Source organism: Manis pentadactyla, chromosome 2, assembly GCF_030020395.1.
Source record: "Manis pentadactyla isolate mManPen7 chromosome 2, mManPen7.hap1, whole genome shotgun sequence".
NCBI classification, from domain to species: Eukaryota; Metazoa; Chordata; class Mammalia; order Pholidota; family Manidae; genus Manis; species Manis pentadactyla.
In genome coordinates this window covers 158,086,308-158,100,786 of record NC_080020.1, presented here as the reverse complement: position 1 = coordinate 158,100,786, position 14,479 = coordinate 158,086,308, and the positions used below count along the sequence as shown (strand labels likewise).

The following is a 14,479-nucleotide window of genomic DNA, read 5'->3' as shown; positions in this document are numbered from 1 at the left end:
CACAACCCCATTCATTTCAGCACTGTCATAACAAAGCTAAGACAATCTAAATAAGGGTCTGGTAAAATAAAATAGTCCAAAGAGGAAAACCTTGTGGCTATTAAAGAAATAAATACTAAATATCTATGGGCTAACACGGACACATCTGGGTTGTGCTATCAAAGGAAAAACACCAAACTGTACCAACAGTCCCTATAGATAATGTCACACGTACCCTGGGATCACAAGAAAACTAACAGAGGAGTGGGGAGGGTGGGTAATAGTTCTCATGTAAGATATTCACTCTCCTTGAGAATGGCATAAGGCTGCTGGGAGCCCAAGTGCTTCATATATGAACAAAAACCAGGAGAACAAAATTTTCTAAAAACTGTAGGCTTTTTTATTCAGTTAAGAGGTAGACAGATGAACATGGAAGGCTGTCCCATTTAACTCTTATTCCACTTCATTCATCCATCCCACACTGCCATAAATCTTAAAGAAATGACCAAGACTGCCAGAAGGCTTTTTCTTTCTACTTCTTAGCAATAATAGTCAGTGAACTGCTTGCAAAGAAGTTACTACAAACTTAATTTTCAGTGTCCAAAGAACCTAGTCTCTGTAAGAAGTTCCCACATATGTCAACAGAACCTGCCACTACCAAGAGGAGGGCAGGGTACAAGTGATTATTTCTCTAAGAGACTACAAGGGAAGCTTCAGTTAATGACTTTTGCTGTTAGGTCCCTGTGCGTGTTAGGGCAGAGGCTGGTGAAACCACCAAAAGCAGAGCACGCTGTCAATGGCTCTGAATGGGTCTTAAAAAAAAAAAAAATCACAAGTCTCTTCGGAGACAACATTAAAACAAAATGAAATTGAAGCCTGATACAAAAAGTAGAGAAATATGTACAGGAATTCACAGCCCAGAAGGAAAGGGGACCTGAAAGGGAACCAGTGGAAACCTGGCTATTTTACACAGCTAATTTTGAGACAAGTCATATTTAGCAAGAAAGCAATTATAGCACAAGTAACACTTCCCTCCCACAGCTCCAAAACTTTAAAACCACTTGTCAGTCTTCTGTAACACTGCAATCATTCTTCAAAGGAGTAGGACCATCCAGTGGTACCACACATGGATGCACACTTTAATCTCAAACAGCTTCACACTCTGAGGATGACATATTTGAAGATCGCCATAATAGCAGCACTGATAACGCCAGAAATGGGAACTGTGACAAACCAGGCCATGAAAATGTTACGAAAGAGTCGCCAATCAACAGCCTTTTTGGATCGGAGCCAGCCAACAGACACAACAGAGCCCACCTAGGAGAGAAACAGATCACGGAAACTGGTCACTAAGATGCAGATGGTATTCTGGTAGACACATAATCTTATACATTATGAAGGTAAGGAGCCCCAGATCGCTGACGAGACTGATTCCATGAAAGCTGTTTCGTAACAGGTTCAGAAAATCACTCGTGAGAAGATGAAGGCAAAATAAAAATCCAATTATTAAATCTGTTATTTGTGGTAAAATATAGGAAAAGAACACTTTTACCCTTCTGAGCTACTAGAATTTAATGAACTGCTTTTAATAATGAACCACACTAATAAATAATTACTTTGAGTTTTAGTTTTTCCAAAAATCATTCCAGAGGGAAATGGATATTAGACTCAGTAGCCAAGCACCTGGAGAGAGATCCTGGAAAAGAAAAAGGACGGCTCACAGGCTCCATGAGGAACTAATGTAAGCTGCGTTACAGGAAGCCAGTTTCTTCCTTTTCCTAGTAATACGGTCATCAAGCGACCTCAGAATTTATTAAGTTTCTCAATACTTCACTCCTGAGAGGCTCTAAATACACACTTCCTATGAATAAACTACCCTCCAACAGCCTAGCAAGCCTCACAGACTTGCCAGCTCTATATAAAAGACTTCAGCATCACTGTGAACTCTTCAAGACACCAAGTGCATGAAACTTTATAAATCAAATATCAGAAAAGTAAAAAACAACAAACGCCTACCTATTACTAAAACTATCTAGGAGAGTACATTACACTTACCTTACAATGTGTTGTACTGATGGGAAGGCCAATATTTGATGCAATTACCACAGTGAGTGCAGATGCCAGTTCAATACTGAAGCCACTGTAAACACAAAAAGACTATCAAGAACAGAATTTGATTTTTTAAAAGCTAACACTACCACAAAATTAACACAATCTTATTGTGCTCTATTAAATGACAAAACCTCCACTGACATCTTTAATGTGCTCTAACTCCTGAAATCTACTGTAAATCAGGCCACAGGACTCCTCTTTGCCTGCTGCTCTGTTTGAGGTTTTAAGGTTTTTCAAGAAGCCCACTATTAATGCTTGCATTTCTATTTTGAAGAATTTGGTAAATATGTCTTAGCTCCCAAGTACAGACAAAGACCAAGTATAATACAGCTGTTCACTCAGCACATAGATCTTTCTCAGAAAAATTATGTTATGAGACCACTGGAGCTAGGCAGATAAATATTTGATCGAATCATGTTTAAGGATTAGACAATTAGTAAAATCAAAATTCAAACCAACGAGAATAACAAAGGAACTTATACAAACTTGGTTATTACAAGAGTGATTTATGGGACAGCTCTACACAGCACCATGTATATTAAGAAAATAAGCATTACGTTCTCAAAGACCTGCTTCACCAACTTACCTAGAAGGTGTGATTGGTGTCAGATCTTTCCCCATTGTCTGGATAACTCTCCTTCCCCAAACCCACAGACCAATGCAGATACCAACACCACCATAGAGCAGAAGCCAAATCGGTGTTGCTACTTTTGAAGAAACATCTCCCGTTTCATAAACCAGATACAATGCAACCAGAGGACCGATGGCATTGCTGAAAGGAGAAAGAGGGCAGAGATGACTTTTCATGCACATCTGGAACTTGGCAAGATGTGATATGTCAAGTGACTTACTAGATTGTCTAAAGCAGAGCTTTCAAGCTCGTTTAGCAAGCCAATCTTTCAAAAGAAATAAAAGGAACCCCAATATACACAAGAAAATGACAGGTGTTCTCAGAAGGGAATGCCACGCACCTGGTGGCCTGCCTTCTTACAGGTAGCCTAAAGCAATTCTTGGGTTCCAATGAAATAGTTTATAAACCACAGAACTAAGTCTAATGACCTACAAATCCATTCCAAAGTGCAGTCTTTTGAAGTTTTTCACCTTACACCCCAAAATTCACTACCAAAGAACTGGATTCCATCTCAATAGACAAAAAGACTTCTCTGTGAAAAATGTGTTTACATCTACAGGAGCAAAAGTTAAAAATATTCTTTGTAACCCAAAGAAAAAAATGTACTAAAGTCAACAGCTGCTATTACTTCATTTACCGTGATTATTCATGTCCCATGGGTGGTAAGAGTACAACAGGCCACACACACACACACTTATAAAAAGGGTAAGGTGGTATTCAAAATAGAATAAGCAACACTAAAATTTTAAGTCAACTGACCTGACGTCATTGCCACCGTGGGCGAATGACCCAAAGCAGGCTGTGAGGATCTGCAGGAACTGGAAGAGGAGAGACACTTCCGGCTTATCCTGGTCACACCATTCTTCCAGAGAGCTGCTACTTCCTTTTCTGTCACCCAGACCCACCTCTACCTTGACATTCATGTCCATCTCAGACGTTGAGTGAATGTCAGACACAGCATTACAATAGCTGGTGTAACTGTCCATTCGGATTCGTTTCTTGCTGTCTGCATTGGGCCATGTCAGCTTCTCCATTTCTTCACCTTTCTGTTCACCTTCTTTGGCACGGAATGAATCCAGAGGCATGCCACAAATGGCCATGGTATAGGAAGTATAGCTATTATTACGCCTCAAGGGTTTGTCGCCAGAGTCTCCCATGCAATCCCCCACCTTGGCAAGATGTAATTTATGGAGCAGCTCTTTGTATAAGCCAGAATCCTTATGCACGGTGTGATACTGATAGTGGCCACTGGAGCTCATCTGGTTGCTGACGGCTTGACTGAACTGAACAAGGTTCCCATTAGGCAACTGCACTGCACCTGGCAAAGACCAAAAAGGTGACCTTCAATACAAAGAGCATCAAGTCCAAACAATAAGCCTCCTTGCCAGCCCACATGACAAAGTCAAACTACTCCCACCAGAGGAAATCTCGCTCACCGTTCATGGCACTGTCTACACTGGTTTCCTCTTTCAGGTCCACGCTGGGAAGCCGCTCTCGCTCCGGAGCCTCCTCCAAGTCTCCCAGTTTGAATGAGACTGTCCTCTCCTCCACCACAGCCCGCAGGGGCACAGTGGCAGACCCTCCCTCTGAAACAGGGTTCCTGGTCTCAACATCACTCAGAGACAACTTTGTTTCTTCATGGTCTTCTTTCAAGCTGTTCTTTTTTTCCATTAAGGGACTTTCGGAAGGACTAGACTTTATTTCTCCTAGAAAAAAGGGTTTTTTTAATTTGGTTTTGACCAAACTAACTTGTTGCTCATCTCTCCTTTCCCCTCCTCAAAAAAATAAAAGTAAACTTCAGGGAAAATTCAAGACAATTTCCCCATCTGCTTTATTTGCCCTACCTCCTATCTTTCATGTGGGAGGAAATCAGCACAAATCTTTCCAGTAAAGTGCCAGATAGCAAAGTATTGTAGGCTCTGTGGGCTCTGCTATGTATTCTTGTTATTTACAAATGTAAAAAACATTCTTAGCTCACTGCTAACCCATTGTGTAGTGGAAGGTAGCTCAAGCACGTGGCTGACAGGTGAATGAAAATACACTTTGGACTACATCTAGTTTATGTTCTTTTAAAAAAGGAATGCCCCAAATTTCAATCCATGAGTTCACGCTACAACCCAGTTCAGTACAATCAACAGAAGATGACAACTCTAATTTCCACCTCTACAACACAAGATGGACCTTATAGTTCTAAATGCGATGACCAGGCAGAAGTGAGTATATTCTGCCTATAGTACTAATGCCCTACAGTATGTTTACATATTCACTCAGGCATCAGTCCAGCTACAGACTAGGATATAAAACATTCTTAGCAAGACTTGTCTCCTCTTCTCCCAGACTGAGAGAAAAATGCGGTCAGAAGTCTTGAAAGCCTCATTCCCACTGTACGCTCAGCAGCCCAGAAGCCTGAACAGCCGAGCATCTCAGGGCAACCTCAGTGCAGCTGCATAATGCACCACATTCCACATTACTGCAGTCTGCGCATCCCTCCACTTCCAAAGTGCAGCCTTTAACCAACAAATCACACACATGAAAAGGGTAGAAAGATGATTTCAAGACATCTCAGTCAGTAAGGAAAGGATTATTAAGATTTAAGTAAGCCTGATCCTAACCAAAGTTTATTCTGTATTTAATTACATTGCAATCTAATGTGTAATGACGACGTAAATGACTGACACAAATGACACTTGAAAATGTTTACCTCTAGAATGTGCTGTAATGCTGAAATTAATCAAATCTAAAATCAGATACATACATTAGACTTGGCTGTGCATGTCTGAATCTGAACTTATACACTCAAGTAGTTAATGTCCCCACTGTTAAAATTTTATCCCTATCCCTTTTTTCATTAAGGTATCCTCATACTTTCCAATTAATGTAGGCCACAGCTTCTCTGTATCTACCATGTCGTAGCAACTTCTCGGGGTCCAGTAAAAAAAGAGATTAAACACCCAGCTTGTCTAGCCAGCATGTATCAAATATCCCTTACAACTAGGTCTCAGGTTATTTGAAGTCAGTATGAACATACTTTGGACAACCCATATCCTCAAACTTCCATTTAAGTCTGACTTAGCCAATCTATCCAAATAGTGGTTTTTTACAGGTGTCACACAGAAAGTAACAAGCGCATTATGAGTTAAAACGTTCTGCTACAATTTGTTACTTACGTTCAATTTTTCTCTTCATCCTGGGACATACAAAGAACCAGACGATAAGGGCACAGAAAACTGCACATCCCACCGAGATGAGGATGGTGCCCCACAGAGGAAGTTTGTCAAAGCCCAGCACTAGGAGATAAAATGGTGCATCTTGAAAACCCCAGGGCAACAGCCCCCTGCAATAATGTGTAAACCCTCCTCTGGGGACTCGGAGGTTCCCCAGGCCAGCCCATCACCCTTTACAGCTGTGCAAGCCTTAGGGCCACGGAGTTTACTGTACTAATGGCTATGCAAATCTGAAAGAAAAATCCAAAGGTCATCTGAAACCCACACCAGCCTGGCCCACTTTAAACACCTGCTAGATTGAAGTTTCCCAAGCTTCTTCACAAATTAGCTTTTCCCTTTGCTTTAAAAAATAGTACGGATTACTCTACTTGGAAGATCTGCAACTAGCTATGAAAAAATGGAAGTGTTCCACTCAGAGCCTCTAGCTAGTAGCTGCCACTTTACATTTGCAGCTACGGGTTGTAATGTTAAAAAAGGTAGGTGCCCCCATAGTCACCTCTGTCGTACTGATAAAATTCTCTGTGGAAGTTATCACAGCCACTGAACCAGCCTCCAGTAAAATTCTTTGACAAGATTCTCTCTTAGGAGGCACTGTCAAACTAAGAAACAGGAAACAGGGATGTTATCTACCAAAAGATAAGAATAGTTCAAAGGGCTGTCTTTCACAAAAAGAAAACAGGTTAGTGGTAATTTCACTAACAAGTCCTTCCTTGAAGAGACTTGACTACTTTTCACAGGGCTCAGGGACCATTATTAGTCATCATTTGCTTGTCACTTAAATGCCAGCAGGCTCCAAGCCACTAGAGCCTATATTAGTAACAGAAGAGAGGTACTACAGAGGACTGTAAGCCTGAAAGATGTTATCATCATCTACTTTATCCAACAATAGCCTAGTTACTTGGGTTGTTTTGCTTTTGTTTATTAGGACTTAAATTACATATTAAGTGGAAATTCTATTGCCCCCCAAAATAATTAGTATTTTAAATTGAGGTCCCTTCAAAACAAAAGTTCTACAGTGACTGTTAAGTCTTTCATTTTAATTTCTATTTTAATCATGTAATTAGTCACACAAACTAAAATATACGTTAAATTTAATCAATATCACAATTTAAATTTGCCCGTTCCAAGTCAAAAAGGGGAAATAACACTGGTTTTTCTTATAAACGATCCACAAAACTGAACAAAAATAACGAAGTTCCCTTTTCAAAAATGATTGAAAATTTAAGTTTCTAATTCCACTGAACTATGAGCTTTGCTGCTACCACATAAAACATTGGTGGCTTAAAGCCTCATGGGAGACTTTAGCACAGCATGAAAAACCCAATTTAAAACAGAATGGAAATGCAGCATGAAGCATTTCTTCACCTGCACCATTTGGTAGAGTCTGGGATCCCCTAAGGAAGATCAACAGTCTCATGAAGTGGTCTATTTTCTTTCCTGATTATTCCAAGAATAAAAACAAGGCTAAAAAAATACTTCACTAACTCCATTTTTGGCCTTACTCACTGAGGTTTAAGAAGCAAGTTACAATCCATTAGTCAGATATGAAATCAATTTAACAGGCCACAATGAAAAAAAGCTATATAAGTAGCTTCAAGATACTCCTCCAGCTATCTCTCCCTCTCTCCTTTCTAGGTGCATGTGTATTCTGGGCAGCATGTGTACACAGTCAATCAACAATGTACTTCCCTCCAGTGGGTCACAGTCAAAAGGCTGAAAGCCACCAACTTGGTGATCCACAATCACTAAGCCCAATGAACCTAGACAGCAATACTGATCAAGGCCTGTACCGCCCTGCCTGGCAACATACAAGTTACCCGTGTTTCTCAGTTGCTAAGTTAACGTGCCATAATTTAATCCATGCTTGGCCTTAGTCCCGACATAAAAGGAATCAGCATTCCCATCTTTACATTCTCACAAATTATTTTCCTCTTAGCTGCATGAGTTCTTCTTCCAAGTGCACTCAGACCAGGTGTTAAAAATCCCAACTCTTCTCATTCAACTGGATTCAGGGGATTAAGTTTAGTACTTAAAACAGAAGTCCACCGTTTCGGAGAGAAAATTGAGAATAACCAGTCCTACATGACTGCTTATTGAAGACAAATATAACTAATGACTCTTCAGCAGTCAGTAGTTGAGGTATCAATTCCAGTATTTTTAGCATAAATAGGAGAAAGGGAGGGAGATCATATTAACGGTGGATCCTGTGAAGACTAAAGAGTAAAGGTCGGTAGTGATTTAGAATCTGAGCAGGCCTCTTTGGTTGAAAAACTATCTAGGTTAACTCAGCATACACTAGCCTGCAGCCTTCTGAAATGGGCGCAGGCCAGCCACCTTCTAGGAGATTTCAGCCCTGTAAAGCAAAAAGGGGTAAATTGGGCATTTAATGCAAGTTTAATAAGCAACTTTATATTAACATTTAAATATTTTGATATAGACTTACACGGTGCTCCACTATACATGATGGAAAAGAGGTTTATTCCAATTGTGCAGGCATAGAACACTGGCAAAGCTCGCAAACCATTGGGAACTGGATCTGCCTGTAAAACATCATTAAAACCAGAACCTTAGAAGCTGCTGAAGGAACCCATCTCCGTAGAACCTTGTCAAAGGACAGGTTCATGAATTACAGTGTGAAGTAACTATCTCCACAGTAGTTCCGAAGGCCCTTTCCTAGATTTGCTCCTAGAACTCTCCCTACCAAAGCTGATCTCGTTTTCCACATCTACCTGAATTCAAGTTGTGTTTGGCTTTGCTATTGTTCGGCTACTTGTAACAAGGCTTCCTATGCCAGTGACCAGTGACATCCCCAAGTCTTTTTCAGCGCCTGTGTTTTTCTAAGGGACCTGGTACATCCAGGTGTAAATCTGAGCATACACCTGAAAATGTAATAAACATTTACAAAAGGTACCAAGGAACAGACCGTGAGATGTTAGAACATTTTCTTAGCTGACATTATACCTGCAAAGATTTCTTAAAAATAAAAACATACAACAGAATGCAACTGCAACTGTCTTATCTAGACATCTGATAAACATGCCATAATCAGGTACTTACCAAAGTGCTAAGATAAAAATCAACTGTACACTAGGTCACCCACTCATCCCAAGGACTGTGCCAACACTATTCTGGCCACTGAAATATGGGAGTGAATGAAACCAAGTTCCTACCCTCACAGAACTATTTGCATTTTAGTACAAAATAATGCCAAGTAGTGAATGCTTTGAAAAAAAATAAAGAGTAAGAGAGCAGTGATAGAAGGAAGGACATCTTAGTTTGCAGTGGGAGGGAGAGGCGGTTGTGAGTAAATTGGAGCAAAGACACAAATGTGGGTGAGTCAACAAGCCATGTATATATACCTCAGGGTAGAGAAGGAGCAAGCCACCTGGCTAGCTGATGGGCAGAATCTTCAAGATAGAGCAGTCAAGAAAGGTAAAGACCCCCAAGGCAAAAATTTCCAGAATGGAAACAAGAAGAGTTCCACTTACAACAAATGTATATTAATCTACAGGAAAACACTGAACTCAGAAACACTTAGGGGAACACAGATACAAATATACAGAAAGGTTAAACTTTAGAGATGTTAGCCTAAACGTTAAATGCTATCTTGAGTACAATCCGATGGAAACTGTTAGGGAAGAAGAGACAGAAGCAAAGGCCCAAGTGATTCTAAAGCTTCTGACAAGAAAATCAATTCATCAGGAAGAGTGAGGTAGTGGTTTCAGATCAATGCAACAGAAGAGCGGGTAAGGGTGCCATTCCAAATCAGGAGAGACAGGCCCTCATTGAAAACCACTCTCAATTTTAGTTCTACCAGTTAAAAAAAAAAAACTACAGATAAATAACCAAAGTAGAAATAGCCTACAGAATCTTGGATCTGTTAAGCATCCCTGAGTAACTCAACATGGATCACATGCCAAAGGCAGTCAGTAAGGTTATAAACCTGAGCTATACATGCATTTTTCTTCTAATAACTATCCACGATTAAAAAAAAAAATTTCCAAGGAACCTAAAAACAACTCCCCCAAACAGAACCAAACCAAAATCCTTTAGGGTTCCACAGACATTATGGGGGACTTCCCATATAACAGATTAATGTGTATTAATCTACAGGAAAACACTGAACTCAAAAACTCAAATACTATTTGGTAATACAGTATCAAATCAAACTGTAATTGGTTGGTTAGAACTGCGTTAGTAGCCTACATATTTTTCTGTATAGCCCAATTATATATTCCCTGAGGTAGGCTGGGAATAGGGTAGGGAATGAACAGTAATAATTTATTACAAACACAGACTCAGGTTTAAAAGGAGTCAAAGTTCATAGACATCTAGGAAAAGGTAAAACACCAACATGAACAGTCTCTCCCTCCAGATCCCTTAGTCACTCCCAAGAGGTAAACAAGACTAACAATCTCAAGAAATTTTAATACTAGTTATGACCCATCTAACACATAGATGCTTAAAACTTAAGTAATGTAAATATCTCATCACCCAGTTATGTGGAATGGGAAAGCAGGTCTTCACACTTCCTATTTGCAACAGAATAGCTCATGTTTTTTACATATTGGATGTTCAGTAAGATTTTGCCTCGAGAAAGATTCCTCTGAGTTTGAAAAGATGTCCTAGATAGATTCAGTTTTATTCCCAACAGAAGGGAGAATGCTGAACGACCCATTTTCTCTGACTAGAATTTAAGTCTCAACAGGAAAACTCCTATTCCTTGTTTACTGCCCCAGTCCTTTACAGAAGTACCTCACCCTCCATTCTGCTTTTTCCTCCTAGACTACCCAACACCCTTGGAACAGTCAAAAAGAAAAAATTTTAAAGCAACTTTAATGTTAATTTCCAAAACAGAATCTTAAGTTAGAAAGTGTTTCTTTTTTCAATGGTTAAATAATTGGATTTTGGATTCTAACAGCCAAGGACCCCCAAAGGTTACCAGTCTAAGGATGTTTTCTTGATATTTAAAACCTAACAACCACCAGAAATTTATTCACTCATCACCTAAGAATTCATCTGTTACTGACAGATTGAACAAAGGAGTATGTGTGTCAGGGAAGGAGGCGAGCGGGGTTCGGAGGTAAGGGAAGACCTTCAAAGTCAATATGGCTTTCAACATGATTCCCATCATTCTTGACCATGCCCACCTCATACCCACATAAGGAACATACTGTTAAGAAGTTAATATATATCTAACTTAAGCTCTCAGTAACTGGGGGTAAAATTACCTACCCATGCACTCCTCAAATGAAAGGTTCTGGAAACCAGAACATCCTTCTTTGTACCTCAGAACACCATCATTCTGAGGAAGAAGACTAGTTTTGTCCTGAGACACACAATGCCTCTCCAGAATCAGAACAATGTGTTTCCCCATAATCAACAAAGCCCCAGTGCAAACCTTTATAAAGCAGGCATCCATAACAGGGGCTCCTATCAACTCAACTCTCCTGGTTCTCTGGTAAGGAGAAAGCTATATGGGCCTAATAAGAACACTAAAACCTCGTCTCTAACTACACGTAAGACTCACATTTAAGCAACATATTATCATGTGATACAGTCGTGAAAAGAGTAGATGCTCATGACATACGCTTACTAGGAAAACATCAAACTTTTAGTTTGTGTCAATGAACTATTTACTGTCAAATTATACCAAGCTATAGATGTTTCAAGTTTTCAAAGTATTAAACTGCTGTATTTTTCCAGACTAAGTACATGGGAAACAGTGGTTAGTAACTCACTTTTATCAGTAACAGAATATAGAGAAAAGGCATGAACAGTCCCCAGTGAAACTTAGAACCAGGCTAAAGCTACCCATCTCCCTCCTTGAGGTTAAGCTACCCATCTATCTCCCTCCATTCAGATTTTTAGTTGAGGAGCACTTTTAAGAAATTACAATGGACCATCAAGAGCCATTCACCTTAGAAAAAGGACAACTTTGTTTCCTGAGAAAAATGCATGTATTCTTACGGTAATTCAATCCAATGACAACATCCTGTATCATCTACATTTGTTCTGGAGCCAGGATCAGACTTCTTGATTAAAAAAAGGCTGTCAGGCCCCCTCAAATGGATTTTCAAATGGTCAGTAAATTAAATGGCTGTCTGGAATGTTTTTTCTTTTTCACCAAGAAAAACAACAAAACAAAAACTACCATGCTCAGTTCTTTTACCCTATTCTAAGAAGTAAGAGTCAAGTCACTGTAAGAGAGGTACAGCCCCCACCTAGAAGCTTATAAAATGGTTATGATGATCAGCACTATAGAAGTAACTATGTAGGAACCCAAACTACTCCATTTAACTGGCAGCTAAGAAAAAGCTACAGGGGGCACTGACCTGTTGAACCCCAAGCTTACAATTCAAACTGATCTGCCTATGCTTGTGATTTTGATAAAGTAATCCACATACAACTAGACAAAGCCAACCTAAATAAATTTCCTTATTTTTCACTCCCGTTCTCTTCTGTTTCTTGGTACTCATTCAATGTTTTCTTCCTGAATGCTTTCTTGGGTATTGGGAACTTGCTTCTTTCAAAGAACTCAACAACATACTAGAGTTATACAGAACATGAGTAATTTTTTTAACTTTCCAAGGACACATACCTACACATCAGTCCCACTGGCAAGAATGCTATTGACTTAGATAACAATGAGTGTGACCCATTAAGGGTCATAAATGTGGGGAGAGAGAGATTACCTTGCGGAGAATGAATGCACGAACAAGGAAGAACAAAATTCCAGACATAATACCAGAAAGCAGCGGAGAGACGAACCAAGACATCACTGGAATAGAACACATTAAGAAAAATGTTAACTAGTGAAAATGAGGAACCAAGACACTTTAAATTTTAGTATTCTATCTTCAAAACTTTCATCTGACCCTCCATTTCACATCTCTTCTCCCATATATATAACACCATGGATACAATGACAAGAATAAAAATTAATAAGCCATTTAGGATTAAACATACCGATTTTTATCAGTTCAGACCACATGACACCCTCCTGCCCCTTTGCCACAAGGCAGAAGCCAATGGTTGCACCAACAATGCAGTGGGTTCCAGAAATGGGAAGCTTCAAAAATGAAGCCACTAGTTGCCACACAGCAGAGCCTGAAAAACAGTCAAGTTTCATTAAGTGAATGGCAAGATTCCATTATGTACACAGCTCAAACTGGACAGCAGGTCCCAAGAATGGACTGCCCGCGAAGGAACTTGCTCACCCACAGCTAAGAGGCAAAGCACTTACCAAACATCGCACTGACGGAGCCGGCCATCAACTCCTGGGTAGAGTTGTACATGTCCACGTCAATCAAGCCCTTCCTGATGGTTTCGCTCACTTTGGCCCCGAGCAGGACAGAACCCACGGTCTCAAAGATGCTGGCGAGGATGCAGGCTTGCTTCAGGGTCACTACGCCAGAGCCCACAGCCGTGCCGAACGAATTGGCCACGTCATTGGCCCCCACAGAGAAGGCCAGGACGAAGGCAATGACGAAGCCCAGCACCAGCATCCACAGGTAATCCGCCGGTGAGGGGGTGGGGGCAGTGCTCAGGGCACTGCTCAGCAGCGTCGCCACGGTGGTCGCCATCCTCCGAAGCAGTGGTCTGTAACTTTAAGGGGCTTACTGGGAGCTTTCAAGGTGTGTAAACAGAGAATGAGGTATCGAGCACGCTATAATAAATAATATATATTACGTAAAATTAAATACTGTAAACTAGGGCGGAGAAACCAAGCTGGTGAGTTAATGCTATACGCTGTGTAGGGGCGTCTGCGGTCTGGGGTCCCTCTGGCTCTGGGGGTCTAAAGGCGTGGGACAGAATTCCATGGCGTGGAAGAGCAAGGACGCCGGTTCATCCTGACGGGAGAGAGAACAACAATGGCAACGCGCTCCGGGCCCACCGCCAGCGGTCCCTATCCTGAGCTGACGAGGCCCGGATCCCCGCCCGCCGCCCGCCAGGGCTGCCGCTGCCCCCGGCCTCTGCCCCCGCCCCGAGCGGGACCGCAAGGCAGCACGGCACGTGGCGCGGGGCCCTCCCAGGCCGCGCGCCCTCGCGCGGAAACCGGAAATGGGCTGCTCCCGCGCGCGCCGCCAGAGGACCGCCAAAAAGGCCCGCGCGCGGGGCCGGGCGGGGCGGGCGGGAGACCGACACAACCAGGGCCCTGCCGCGCCGCCTGCTCCGGCCAGCCCGGCCGCGCCTAGCCCAAGGAGAAAGCCTTTCCACGGCGACGCCCACTCACCAGAGGAAACGAGGAGCCGGACGGCAGTCTGGAGGTCCCGGCTGCGCCACTGACGCACACGCCTGGAGCCGGCGAGCAGGCGGCCCGGGGCGGAGGTTCCCGGGAAGGCTCAGCGGGGCTGTGCCTCAGCAGCCGAAGGAATGCTGGCAGCGCACGCCGGCAGCCATCACTTTGGCGGTGCACGCCCGGCCGCTACTTATAGCCCGTCGCGACCCTCGTGACCCGCCGCGCCTCGCGTCGGCCCCGGAGTTCCGCCCCGCTGACGCAACCCGCCCGCCCGCGCGCCCAGCCTGGTGA

General features: G+C 42.1%; 2 protein-coding genes across 2 annotated transcripts in view; one reads left to right on the top strand and one right to left on the bottom strand.

Moving 5' to 3' along the window:
• Positions 1-356: 356 nt before the first annotated feature.
• SLC20A1 (solute carrier family 20 member 1) lies at positions 357-14,462 on the bottom strand. The gene is made up of 11 exons (XM_036905042.2): positions 14,183-14,462; positions 13,193-13,799; positions 12,916-13,056; positions 12,642-12,727; positions 8,390-8,486; positions 5,890-6,009; positions 4,159-4,428; positions 3,482-4,040; positions 2,678-2,863; positions 2,035-2,119; positions 357-1,296 (listed from the first exon to the last, which is right to left on the bottom strand). The coding sequence occupies exons 2-11, from the start codon at positions 13,530-13,532 to the stop codon at positions 1,135-1,137; spliced, it is 2,046 nt and encodes a 681-aa protein (XP_036760937.1). The 5' UTR covers positions 13,533-13,799; positions 14,183-14,462; the 3' UTR covers positions 357-1,134.
• Positions 13,768-14,479, top strand: part of LOC118922371 (uncharacterized) — a 47,883-nt gene continuing 47,171 nt past the window's right edge. Inside the window, exons 1-2 of the mRNA XM_057497528.1 lie at positions 13,768-13,792; positions 13,902-14,475. Of these exons, the coding sequence (XP_057353511.1) occupies positions 13,768-13,792; positions 13,902-14,475 (599 nt within the window). The remainder of the gene's footprint in view (positions 13,793-13,901; positions 14,476-14,479) is intronic.